Consider the following 13406-nt stretch of genomic DNA (forward strand, 5'->3'; position numbering starts at 1 on the left):
TCACTGGTCCTAGGAAGACCCCTTGGGAGCTGAGCTCTCACTCAGGGCCACACTCAGGACCCCCGTTGTGGGGCTGGCCGCCTTCCTACTAAAGCACCTGGAGGTAGGAAGGAAGAGGGTCAATGCGAGCCTCAATCCCCAGGCGAATGTGCCCCTTTTAAAGATGAGGGAACTGAGGCTCAGAGAAGGAAAGGAGTTGCCTGGCGTCACACAGCCAGCCTAAGATGGTGAGGTCAGGAGGCTCCCCGGCAACGCCCAGCCTGCTGTACCCTCTCCTCCATCAGACGGCCTCCATTCGGCTCTTCCCACAGCCCCAGGCGGGCCCCGAGTAGAGGCTCTCAGCTTGTGTGGAGGTCCCCCAGCGACACCACCCCGATCCAGCCTCCATGGAGGCTCTTGCCGGCCACTGGGAGGGGCCAGTGCACCCTGGGCAGCCCCTGCCAGGGCCCTGAGACCCGAGCCTCCCCGCCGAGGGCACCTGTCTCGGCTTTGCCCCATTCGAGCAGGGCCCTCGCCGAGGCAGGACAGGGCCACATTCGGAAGTGAGAGGCCTCTGAGTCCCGCACAGAGCAAGTCTCTGTCCCCAGCCCCCAAGGCAGCTGCCCTGGTGGGTGAGTCAGGCCGGGTCCGGAGACTTCCCAGGAGCGAGGGAGGGACAGCAGCGCCACCATCACAGGGAAGTGTCCCCGCGGGAGTTTCTGGCCCTGATTGGGCGCCGGGGCGGAGCGGCCTTTGCTCTTTGCGTGGTCGCGGGGGTATAACAGCGGCGCGCGTGGCTCGCAGACCGGGGAGACGGGCGGGCGCACAGCCGGCGCGGACGCCCCACAGCCCCGCCGGGACCCGAGGCCAGGCGAGGGGCTGCCAGTGTCCCGGGACCCACCGCGTCCGCCCCAGCCCCGGGTCCCCGCGCCGACCCCATGGCGGCCGACGCGGCGCTACGCCGGTTCCTGAGGCTGCACCGCACGGAGATCGCGGTGGCCGTGGACAGCGCCTTCCCACTGCTGCACGCGCTGGCGGACCACGACGTGGTCCCCGAGGACAAGTTCCAGGTGGGCCCCCCGCCCACCCTGCGCTGCCCCCAGGCCCTGTGAGCCAGGGATAGTTCCCAGGGAAGTTCTAGGAGGCCCCCGCCCCATGCCTCCCCGCCCCTCCAGATCCCCAGGCCCCTCCAGCCTTCCCCAACTCCCTCCCCACAAGGAGCCAGGGGCGTCCCTGACGACAAGTTAGAAGTTGGTCCCCTTCCCCCAGCCGTCCCCACATCTCACCCCCAAGCCAAGGGAATGGCCTCCAGGTTCCCCCAGCCCCACCCTCAACACCCCTACGCCACCACCTGACCCCACCACAAGCCGAGGAGATGGGCCCGGAGCTGCCCAGGTCACCAGCGACTCTGCCTGGGAGCCCGCCTTCTAGTCATGGTGGATGATGGGCAGGCCGCAGGGTGTGGGGGACCATGGCAGGGACCCTCATGCCACCCCACTGCAGGAGACGCTTCATCTGAAGGAAAAGGAGGGCTGCCCCCAGGCCTTCCACGCCCTCCTGTCCTGGCTGCTGACCCAGGACTCCACAGCCATCCTGGACTTCTGGAGGGTGCTGTTCAAGGACTACAACCTGGAGCGCTATGGCAGGCTGCAGCCCATCCTGGACAGCTTCCCCAAAGGTGGGTCCTGGTGGACTCGGCCATGCTGGGGGCCTGGGGCACTGCTGTCACCTGCTCAGCCCAGCTGGACTGGAACCGGAGTGGTGTTTGAGGAGCCCGTGGGTGATGTTCCAGGACCGTCTTGGATCCTAAGAGGCAAAGGGGCCAGGCCTCACCCATCTGGCCAGGGTGTCCAGTTCTGGGGCCCACCCTCCCCCTGGAGAAAATCCTGAGGTTGGGACCCTGCTCTTGCCCCTGAGCTGCAGATGTGGACCTCAGCCATCCCCGGAAGGGGAGGAAGCCCCCGGCCGTCCCCAAGGCTTTGGTACCGTCACCCAGACCCCCCACCAAGAGGAAGGCCTCAGAAGAGGCTCGAGCTGCGGCGCCAGCAGCCCTGACTCCAAGGGGCACCTCCAGCCCAGGTACCCTCCCTGCAGGGGAAGCCAGCCGGGGTCTCCAGTCTTCCCCGGGAGCCCACGCCCCCTCCCCACCTGGACTCCCACCCACTGGGCATGGAGCCAGCCTGCCTGGGGCTGTGGGGGTCTCCTCTGGGTACTAGATCAACACACTGGACCAGCCTCTCAGCTCCCTCCTGCCCGAAGGCTGAGCTCCCCAGGGCTGGCGAAGTAGGCAGGCGGGTTTCATTTCCCTTTTACTGATGAGAAACCAGAGCCCGGCAAAAGGAATACCCAGCACTGGACCCCCCCCCACACCCTCCCACCGCTGGCCCCTGCCCACCAGCACTCACCCCCACCGAGGGGGGAGGCCAGGCTGCCCCCAGCTCCCCCATTCAGGCTCTCAACTGAAGGCCAAGCCCCCCAAGAAGCCGGAGAGCAGCGCAGAGCAGCCGCGCCTTCCGCTCGGGAACGGTGAGCGGGGCCCAGTGGGAGCGCTTCCCTTCTCCCTGGCCAGGGGCAAGGGGTCAGGGGTCAGAGCAGGGCCTGCCCTCTGAGACCCTGTCCTAGGGGCTGGGGACGTGCTGGCCTGGCGTGTCATTCCAAGGGCCTAAGCTGCACCACCAGACCCAGGAAGGGGACACCTTGGGTCTAAGCATGATCTTGCCAGTCACCCCTGCCCCCACTGCATCCTGGTTCTGGGACCCCCTTCTCAGGCACCTTCTCTGCCCATCCACTCCCTATCCTTCAGGACCAGTCCAGACATGGCTTCCTCCAGAAAATCATCCCTGGCCCCCAGCTGCATGCAGCCTGAACCCTTCCTGTCCCCTTCTCCTTCCTTCCCAGGGCACTGGACTCCAGAGACCCCCTATCTCCCTGAGGGCAGAGCCTAGGAACTCTGTGTCCCTCCCGGCACAATACAGGGCCATGTCATGGGGAGAGTGGGGCTGGTCATTGGTCATGCCTTCCTATCCATTGTGCCAGCTCTGCTGACACTGCCACCCCCCAGCACACGCACACATGGGTGCACACACGAACACACACATTCTCATGTCTCTGCACTTACCTGTGGGCTGTCTGCACATGGCAGGGCTGGTCCCCTCTTCGGCCTGCCCTGGCTGGAAGGAAAGGGCTCTGCAGCCCAGTACTGCCTGCTCCTGGCATAGAGTATGTGCTCCGGAACTGCCTTCCCCACGGGTGACCCCAATGGGTGCTCCCTTTCCCAGGGATTCAGACCATGTCAGCTTCAGTCCAGAGAGCTGTGGCCGTGTCCTCTGGGGACGTCCCGGGAGCCCGAGGGGCCGTGGAGGGGATCCTCATCCAGCAGGTGTTTGAGTCAGGTAGACGCTGTGGTGGGGAGATGGGGCTGATGGGGAGACCCAGGCTCCAAGATGGAAGGAGGACCATGCCCCTTTGCATCCTGGTGGTCCCACAGCAGACCGGGCTGTTGCTCAGGTAGCCAGAGTTTCTGCCTATGGTTCTGCTGACTTTGGAGGAGGAGGGTGGGTGCTGAAATCTCCCTGTCGGGGGACCTTCTGCAAGGCCGGCGGTCCAGGCCCACATCCCCGCCCAGGATGTGCAGCACTCCCCAGTCACCTCCATCCATGTGCATGGGCCCTCCTGGGCCATGGGGTTGCATCCTTAGAAAGTTCTGCCTGTACTGCTGAGACCCTCCAGGGTATCGGCATTCTTCAACCAGGACAGCCTGTAGCATAGCGTCCTTGTCCCCCATACCCTGGCCAGCCTGCAGCGTCCTCGCCCCCCATACCCTGGCCAGCCGCTGACCCCATGCAATCACCAGTGCCATCTGACCAGGGCACAGCAGGGCCGCGGGTGGCAGACCCACCGTGCCATCGGGGCATTCCATCTAAAGTCCCTGCCACGGCGTCTCCTTGGTGCTGGACATGGGCTGGGAACACCAAGCACAGCTAGGGCCCTGGTCTTGCACCTCTGGATGGTCCCAAGGCCCACTGTGTTACTTCCTAAGGCTGTTGGATCAAATTGGCACAAACTGGGAGGCTTGAAATGACAGAAATGCCAACATCGAGGTGTCTCGGGGCCACACTCCCTCTGGAGGCTCCGGGGAAGAATCCTTCCTTGTCTCTCTCAGCTGCTGGTCATTATGGGGGTACCCCTGTGCCCCTTGTTCCTGGGCTCAGGACCCCACCGCTCCAGCCTCTGCTTCTGTGGTCTCACAGCCGTCTCCCATGTGTCCTCTTTATAAGGACACCAGTCATTGAACTTATGGTCCAGTGTGACCTCATCTTAACTAATCACATCTACAAAGACCCCAATTTCAAGTAAGGTCACACTCTGAGGTTCTGGGTGGACGTGAACTTCGGGGGACACTGTTGAAAACCCTGGTGTAGACCCAGGACAATCCCCGGGCCCCAGACTCGACTGGGGTGGGGGCGGGCTGGAGGAATGCATGCTGTGGGAACTCCACCTGTCTCTGCTAGACCCCAGCCCGGGGCCTACACAACTGCCAAGGCAGGTCCTGCTGGGCGGGTGAGCCAGGACCAGCCAGCATCTCCTCCCAGGGGGCTCCAAGAAGTGTATCCAGGTCGGCGGGGAGTTCTACACTCCCAGCAAGTTCGAAGACCCCAGCGGTGGGAAGAACAAGGCCCGCGGCAGCAGTGGCCCAAAGCCTCTGGTTCGAGCCAAGGGAGCCCAGGGCGCTGCCCCCGTAAGCACCTGACCATCCCTGGGGAGTCTGGCTCTTGATGCACCCCAGCCCCAGGAACAGTGTTGCCTCTGGGGGAGTGGCTCTGCTGGGGGGCTGGGGACTGCTGCCGAGAGACGCCTGGTGCCACAGCCACGTGCACCCTCGCTGCTCAGGCTGCCCCCATTGCTGACACCCCTCTTCCTTGCAGGGTAGAGGTGAGGCTAGGCTGGGCCAGCAGGGCAGGGTTCCCGCCCCTCCGGCCCTCCCCAGTGACCCCCAGCTCCACCAGGTAATGCCCTAGATCACAGGAGGGGCCCCTGTGTGCTCTCGCTCCCCTCGGGTGGGTCCTGCTGCCTCTGCCTTGACCTGGACACTCAGGGATGAGCACCGGGGCCTGACCCCTACCCACAGGGTATAGCTTTTTTCTTTAATAGACAGTATCTTTTTCCTGATAATACACAATGGTAATAGTTTAAATAAGTCAGAGAAAGCGAGGTCCTCTCAGGCTCTTAAAAGCATGGCATTTGGTCCAGGCTGTATCCGCTGCTCTCAGCTGGGCCTGTGGGTGGGCTGGGCACCCCTGCTATAGCCAGGAGGTCAAGGGTCTACTGGGAATGCCAAGCTCATCCTTCGTCCCCAGCATGGTTTCTTAATGGGGTAGAAGCAGTGTGGTGGGTGCCTGCCGTGGGAGGGGTTACAGATCTTGACCACTTGGCACCAGGGGCTCTGTGGGGCCCTGGCACTTAGGAGTGACAGGAGTGAGGAAGGGTTCGTGTGGTTGGTGTACAGTTCCGGGGCCCCTGGAATGCAGCAGCTTGCAAGAAACCGGGTTTTCTTCCCAATAGGGATGGCCCCGGGGGGTGTCTGTTGGAGACCAGATGGATGGGGAACAGGTGGTCAGGGCGGAATTTCAGGCCCTGGCAGCATGGGAGCAGGGCAGAGACTGGGGAGTTCAGGTACCCAGAGATGCTGCTGGGGGAGCCGTTTGGGGAAGGAGGTGGCTCTCAGGAGGGTGCTGCACCCCAGACCAGTCTGCATGGGCGTCTCTTGCCTGTGCCAGAAGAACGAGGACGAGTGTGCCGTGTGCCGGGACGGCGGGGAGCTCATCTGCTGTGACGGCTGCCCTCGGGCCTTCCATCTGGCCTGCCTGTCCCCTCCGCTCCGGGAGATCCCCAGGTGAGCCTGCACCTCTGCCAGCACAACCAGGTCACCCCGGTTCACGGCCACCTCCACCCACTGACCCTGAAGGGAAGCCACCCCAAGGCTCTCCCATCCAAGATGGAAGGGGGTTCTGAGTCAGGTCACTGGGCCATGGGGCCGGGGCCTGGGGTTTTCCCACTCTGCCACCTGCCTCCCGGCCTGGCCACACCGGCTGCCCAGCCTGGACGGCTGGGCCCCTGAGGGCAGCAAAGCAGAACAGAGGCCCGGGGTGAAGAAGCCACCCTGTCCAAGCTCATCCCAGGCTGCAGCCCACGCCCCCATGGGTAGCCGGCCCCCATCCCCAAGCCTCACCCCAGAGTCCCACCCCAGACAGGGCTGGGGAGCACAGAGGCCACAGAGCTGTGCCCCCAAGGGCAGGTGGGAGTTTGTCCACCAATGCACAGGACGCCGGGCTTAGTGGGGGCGGGAGGCCTCCTCTGCGTTCACATCCCGGCGCTCCTTCCCCACAGCCCACCGAGTCCTGCCCCCATTCCAACCCCACAGGACGTGGCAGTCTGTGGGAGGAAGAGCTCTGGGTGGAGTGGGGACCCACGTTCAGGCGAGGCTCAGCCCCTGAGTGGCCGTCACCAGGCCCCCTCTCAGTCTCCTGCGTCATCACTAGAATAAGGGGCACAGTGGGGGGTCATTGCTCAGCTCCTTCTGAAGCCGTTCCTCCTTGCCGTCTCTTCCTGCCCTTGATCACCTCCCATCCTAATGGGTGCCATTCCCCTTAAGGAAACGGGTGGGTCAGTTTAGGGAGGCCCCCGGCAGGGCCCAGCCCTGAGAGGCAGGCAAAGCCACTGTGGGCTCGCAGGTGTTGGGGATTCCTGGGGTTCATCAGAGAGCACACCAAGGGGACCCTGATCACGCCGGCCAGGGCCACCCCACGAAGGGTAAATGTCCCCCTGCTGGGCTCTCCCTTCCTGTGTCTCTGCCCATCTCTCTGCTGTGCCTCGGTTCCCCCTCTGTAAAAGGACATGGTGCGGAGCCCTGGAGCTCCACCCGTGGGTTTGGGGATCTGTCACCCGCTGTCTTGTTCTGCATGTCTCTGACTGGTGGACACATGAGCAGTGGGACCTGGAGGTGCTCCAGCTGCCTGCAGGCAACAGTCCAGGAGGTGCAGCCCCGGGCAGAGGAGCCCCGGCCTCAGGAGCCACCCGTGGAGACCCCGGTATGGCCACGCCCCCTCCTAGGCCTGGCCACCCCTCCTGTCCGTATGGCCACTCCCCCTCCCAGCCGGGCCACCCCTCCTGTCCATATGGCCACGCCCCCTCCTAGGCCTGGCCACCCCTCGTGTCCGTATGGCTACGCCCCCTCCCCGCCGGGCCACCCCTCCTGTCCGTATGGCCACGCCCCCTCCTAGGCCTGGCCACCCCTCGTGTCCGTATGGGCCACGCCCCCTCCTAGGCCTGGCCACCCCTCCTGTCCGTCTGTCCCCTGGAGTCCTGTGGGACAGGCCTGCCCCAGCCATAGCACTATGCCCCCCATGCCCAAGCCCGGTCCTTGTGGTCTCCTGCGGTGGAGTCCCCATCATGGTTCCTATGGGCCTAAACCCAGCTCTCCTGGCTGCGGGTCCACCCCAGGGGGGCACTATGAGCATTGATAACGGCCCCGGAAGATGTGTTCATCGTTCTGCTGCTGTGAGGATAGGAGGGCTACTGTGCACAGACCTAGTGTTCCCTCTGACAGCCCTGAGGGCCAGGGGGCCCCTCGTGTGTAGACGGGGGAGGAGGGAGGACCACAGAGCCAGGAAGTGCCACAGCCTTTCCCACTCAGTGTGGACGCCTTCCACCATGCCGACCCTCCGCCCCCACCCTGCTGCCCCGGGTTTCAGGGTCCCAGCAGTCACTGACTCCCGGGTGGTGCCGGGCAGGTGCCCGCTGCCCCTCTGATGCTGACCCTTGGGTTCCAGCTCCCCCCGGGGCTTAGGTCCGTGGGAGAGGAGGTGAGAGGTCCACTTGGGGAACCCCTAGCCGGCATGGACACGACTCTTGTCTACAAGCACCTGCCGGCCCCGCCTTCTGCAGCCCCGCTGCCAGGGCTGGACTCCTCGGCCCTGCACCCTCTACTGTGTGTGGGCCCTGAGGGGCAGCAGGTGAGCGGGGAGTTGGGGTCAGGGTGGGCTCTTCAAGGAGCCCAGGACCTACGGGGCGGATGAATTCACCTGAAACAGGAGGAGAGGGAGGCCACGCGAGAAAGGCTCTGGGAGGCACAGGGCCTGGGGCTGTGGGGGGAGCGTGGGGGACTGCGGGGGAAGGGGACGCTCCTAGACCTCCACTCCAGCTCCTGGCCCTGGGCATTACTGCTCCCCCCACAAGGCAGGACAATGAAGGGGGGGATGTCCCAGCACACATGGGAGCCCTCCCCTCCCTGCCTCAATTCCCTTCACTGCACCCCTGTGGGCACCGCCCTTCAGGAGCCTCCCGCACTCAGCCCCAACGGAGGCCGAGGCCGGGCCCGCCAAGCAGGAGAGAGGTGCGGGCGCCAGGCTTGCAGGCAGCAGCCTGAGGGTGCTTGGGTCGCCTCTGCCTCCTGGGGATGGGACTGGTCCCGCTGTCCTGCAGCCTGTGCGGCACCGTGAGGCTCCTCACTTGCGCCCAGACCTGCCGTCCAGCCCTGGGTGGTCCCAGGGGAGAGCGCGCAGGGCGCGGGTTTGGGTTCAGCTACATTTCCCCCGGCTCCCCGCGTCACGCCGCGCTGTCGCCTCCCACAGAACCCGGCTCCTGGTGCGCGTTGCGGGGTGTGCGGAGATGGTACGGACGTGCTGAGGTGTACTCACTGCGCTGCCGCCTTCCACTGGCGCTGCCACTTCCCAGCGGGCGCCTCCCAGCCCGGGTGAGTGAGTGTGGTCGGCGTGGATGCCTGAACCCACACCCACACCCTACACCCCACCCCACACTCCCCACCCACACCATACAGCCCACAACCACACCCCACCCACACCCTACACCCATACTCCATCCCACACCCCCCACCCACACCCCTACTCACACCCTACACCCCACCCACACCCTGCACCCCACCCACAACCCCCACCCCACACCCACACCCTACACTCCACAGCCACACCCCACCACACCCTACACTCCACCTCATACCCTGCACCTCACCCACACTCCACAGCCACACCCCACCCCACGCCCCACACCCCCACCCCACACTCCCACCCACACCCTACACCCACCCCACACCTTACACCCAACCCAAACCCACCACTCCCACTCTCCACCCACACCCACACCCCTTCCTCACACCCCACACCCCCATCCCCCACTCACCACCCACACCCACACCCCACACCCGACACCTCCCCCCAGCTCCCCACACCCCATACCCCGGAGGTGGCACTCCTGCTCCCCCCCAGGCCTGGCAGCCTCTCATCCTCTGCTGCAGGACGGGCCTGCGCTGCAGATCCTGCTCAGGAGACGTGACCCCGGCCCCTGTGGAGGGGGTGCTGGCCCCCAGCCCCGCCCACCTGGCCCCTGGGCCTGCCAAGGTCAGTGCCGCAGGGACCCTCCATGCATGGTGCGCTGGGGGTGGGGAACCCCGTGGGTTGGGGTGGGGGGAGCACATCTAGGGCAGACCCTGGGTGCCAGCTTCGAGGGTTTGCACCATACGCACTGACCATGTGCTCATTATCTGTAGAAAATATTTTCCCTTTAAACCAATTCTTTTTGGCAACTTAAATATAGTTAAAAAGGAAGCTCCCCCCGAGGGTTGGTGACTGACATCACCGCTGGCTGTGTGGCTGCCTCACAGCATGAATCTGAGAGTCCCGCCAGGGCGCCCTGGTGGGGTGAAGGGAGAGAGGGAGCGCCACACCTGCAGGAGCAAATCCCCACCCCGTCTGACCCCTCCAGGTTGTCTCACCCCCAGTCCTCCCTGGGGCCAGACCCCTCTCAGAGAGGCAAAGCGATCCCGGGTCCAGCCAGTAGCTCTTCCTGTCCTCCTGCTCAGGTGTCAGAGAGGACCTGGGTGGCGCAGAGACCCCTGACTGCTGGGGCGGCTGGGCTTGCCCTGGAGCTGGGTGTGGGGGAGGCCCGAGTCACTGCTGCAGGAGCCTCCAGGGGTGGTGGCCTCTTGCCATGACTGTCCCAGCAGAGGCCTCCTGAGCACATCCTGGCCACCGAGGAGCCTTTAGGGATCCTGGGGTGATTACATGTCCCACCTGCTCCACTGGCCCATGCTCTTTCCCAGCTGTGCCTCCACCCCGTATACACCGTGTGGGTGACAAGCCACCCTGGCGTGGTACTCCCCGGGCAGGTGACAGGCTTCCCCGGCATGCAGGCTCTGGCCTGGCATGGCACAAGCCTCAGACCAAGCCCTGCCCTTGGGGCTCTTGTGGAACAGTGGCGTGGCCCACAGCTGTCACTGTCTCCTTCCTTCTAGAAGCCTCCCTCCTCACACCACCCACCTGGAGTCAGGGGCCCAGCCAGGCCTACGCAGATGCCCCTCCCCAACCCCAGGCAGCTTTCCTGCAACTGCTCCCGCAGCGGGTACCTCGTCATTAACCTCCTGGGTTCTGTCTCTGAACAGCAGAGACCTCTTTCTTGTCATCATGATGTGAAATGTAATGCCATGTTAGAGGAAAAGTTCTGGCTGGCCTTGGCCCCCACTCCCAGCCTGCCCCCTTTCCCCAGGGTGGTTGGGCGTGGCCCCAGACCCCGTCCTGAGCAGGTCTCCCACCCCCTGGGAGCATCCTTAGGACCGGGTAGCGTCCAGGGGCTTTCCCCTCCAGACTGGGCAGCCCCTCCCTCAGCCACGCAGGGCTGCGCGGCCTCGCAACGCCAGTGTTCACCCGAGTGGAGGAGCTGGGATGTTCACCCGAGTGGAGGAGCTGTTTGGGGCCACAAATGGGCAATTCCACAGGGTTCAATGTAATATGGTCTCCTCTCTGCTGGGGGTGCCCGCCTGGGGACCTTCCCCCACTCTGGTCACTCACCCATAGTGTGGGCTGGCCCTGGTGGTGCTTGTCAGGGGCGGGGGTGGCATGGACCAGGCACTTTCCTCTCTGGGCCTCAGACTTCCCCTCTCAGAGTGGGACTTCCTTGCTGGTTCCCTGAGCCCCCTCGTTTTCCCCAGGAGGCCACACAGTGTGGAGGCTGTTTGGGGGCCATGGGCAGCTGGCCGTGGGCAGTGGGCAGGACCCTGGGGAGGCAGCCCCAGCCCCATCATGCCACGCAGCCCTGTGCCCCCGCCCCCAGTGGAGCTGGGTGTAAGAATTCCCATCTCAGTGTAGGGGAAACACTCCCACGGCCCCTAGGCCCTGTGGCCTCTGTGTCCCCGCCAGGGCTGTGGGAGTTGGGTTGATCTCTTCTCTTTACTGGGTTCCAGGATGACACTGCTAGTCACGAGCCCGCTCTGCACAGGGAGGACCTGGAGTCCCTTCTGAGCGAGGTAATGCCTCCCCTGGCCTCGGCTGCACCTGCTGCTCCTCCACTCCCCTTCCCCTGCCTCAGCCGGCACCCAGGCCCCCCACTCTGGGGGAGGACTGCCAGCCCCCACTGCTCCCAAGCTGTGAAAACTCAGGCTGTCCCTGTTCCACCCACCAGGAGCCCCAGTGCTGCTGAGCACCTGGCACCCCCCACAGGAGCCCCCCTAGCCCCCTCACAGGAGCCCTCCCCGCCCCTCCCCCTGCGGGAGCCCAGTGCTGCTGAGCCCCTGGCACCCCCCTACAGGACCCTCCCAGCCCCCCTGCAGGAGTCCCCGCGGCCCCTCCCCCTGTAGGAGCCCAGTGCTGCTGAGCGCCCCCAGCCCCTCCCCAACAAGAGCCCCCACACGGCCCCTCCCCTGAGGGCCTGGACCCTGGCAGGCAGGGGCTTGAGCACCAGGCTCAAGATCCACTTTCCCAGGGAGGGTGGGGTGTGGGAGTGGGGGGTCCCAGACCCCGTCCCTCTGAGAGCTGCTTGCCCCTCCTAACTCAGGCCTCTCTATGCTAAGATGGGCAGGTAGAGTCTGTGGGGAAAATGTGACTTTTAAGGGCTCTGTCTGTTTTGCCAAGAGGATAAGCTCCTCCAGCCTCCACGGGTTCTCCTCAGTGTCTGATGTGGCACCTGGGGGTCCCAGCTGACCATGGGGCAGGGGTCCCAGCTGACCATGGGGCAGGGGTCCTGCCCTGTGCAGTGGCCGTGCCCCACACACCCTGACCGTGCAGGTGTCTGTAGAGCCCCAGGGCCTGAGAGCGGGCCAGGGGACCCAGCGCTGGGTAATGGAGCTGCCCCTCTGGATGGGGTCCCCAGATATAGCTAGAGAAATAAGGGACGGGCTCACAGCCTCTCCCGGGTGGCGGTCTTTTTCTGCTGGCATCGTCGGGCCCGTGGCCCCATCCTGTGGGAGCATCAGGCTCCTGAGCAGAATAAGCGGCTGGCCCTGACCCCCCCCACCCCGAAGGAGCCACCCAAGGAGGCAGAACTGCCATGAGCTGCCATGGGGATGTGCCCTGGGCTTACGGGATGCGGTGAAGTGCACAGGACGGGGTCCTCTGACTGCCCTGTGCCATAGGGCCTTGGGCCTCAGTTTCCCCACCTTTGATGGAATACAGTGAAGTGCACAGGACAGGGTCCTCCCCAGACTGGCCTGTGCCATGGGGCCTCGGGCCTCAGTTTCCCCACCTTTGACTTAGAGGGAAGGTTGGATGGTGACTTCTTGTAATGATGGCCACGATCCTGTGGCCGTGGCGGGGGCGCACCTGGAGGTTCTCACCGTTGCTCTGTCCCGCAGCACACCTTCGACGGCATCCTGCAGTGGGCCATCCAGAGCATGGCCCGCCCAGCTGCTCCCTTCCCCTCCTGACCCCGGACGGCCGGGACATGCAGCTCTGATGGGAGGGTGCCGAGAAGGACATCTCCTTCCTCAGCCCTGGAAGCCGGCCGGCTGGGATCAAGAAGGGGACAGCGCCACCTCTTGTCAGTCCTTGGCTGTAAACAGCCCTGTGTTTCTGGGGACACCAGCCATCATGTGCCTGGAAATTAAAACCTGTGTTTTGAGATGCTTGTCAGTGGGGGCATTTGTTTGGGGCGTTTGTACGCCTGGTGCCTGAAGTGTTGGCCAAGCTGGCTGGAAGGGAGCTCGCCGTAAGGGAGTAGCGGTGCCTGTGGGCAGGAGTTCACCAACAAAACCATGAGGCTCTGCTCCCTGCCTCCCACTGCCCCCCAGCAAAACCCAAGCCCTTGCCGTACACCCCGCAAGGCCCTGCGTGGTCCGGTCCCCACCCCCGGCCTGCACCCCTCACTGTGCTCTTGGCCTCCCTCCGTTCCCCCAGCAGCCAGGCTCGTTCCTACCTGCTGGCCTTCGCTAGGCGTTCCCTCTGCCTGGACGCTCCTTCTCCTAGGGCTCTGAGTCCGGCTTCTCATGTTGACATCTCAGCTCCGATGTCACCTCCTCATTCATTCATTCATTCATTCAAGAAACCTTTATCATACATCTTCTGTATGCTGAATATTTTCCTGGGACTTAGGGGGGCCCCAAGGGGCATTTTGGTGGGAGGGGTGGATCATGTAAAGAAGGAGGG

At 64.4% G+C, this 13406-nt stretch overlaps 1 protein-coding gene across 1 annotated transcript; it reads left to right on the forward strand.

The window, feature by feature from the left end:
* Nucleotides 1-917: 917 nt before the first annotated feature.
* Nucleotides 918-12876, forward strand: AIRE (autoimmune regulator). The gene is made up of 14 exons (XM_024239295.3): nucleotides 918-1049; nucleotides 1483-1657; nucleotides 1903-2058; nucleotides 2431-2505; nucleotides 3258-3371; nucleotides 4572-4717; nucleotides 4905-4985; nucleotides 5757-5872; nucleotides 6968-7067; nucleotides 7809-7991; nucleotides 8610-8731; nucleotides 9290-9392; nucleotides 11231-11293; nucleotides 12617-12876. The coding sequence occupies exons 1-14, from the start codon at nucleotides 918-920 to the stop codon at nucleotides 12686-12688; spliced, it is 1638 nt and encodes a 545-aa protein (XP_024095063.3). The 3' UTR covers nucleotides 12689-12876.
* Nucleotides 12877-13406: the final 530 nt, after the last annotated feature.

Source organism: Pongo abelii, chromosome 22 (assembly GCF_028885655.2).
Source record: "Pongo abelii isolate AG06213 chromosome 22, NHGRI_mPonAbe1-v2.0_pri, whole genome shotgun sequence".
NCBI classification, from domain to species: domain Eukaryota; kingdom Metazoa; phylum Chordata; class Mammalia; order Primates; family Hominidae; genus Pongo; species Pongo abelii.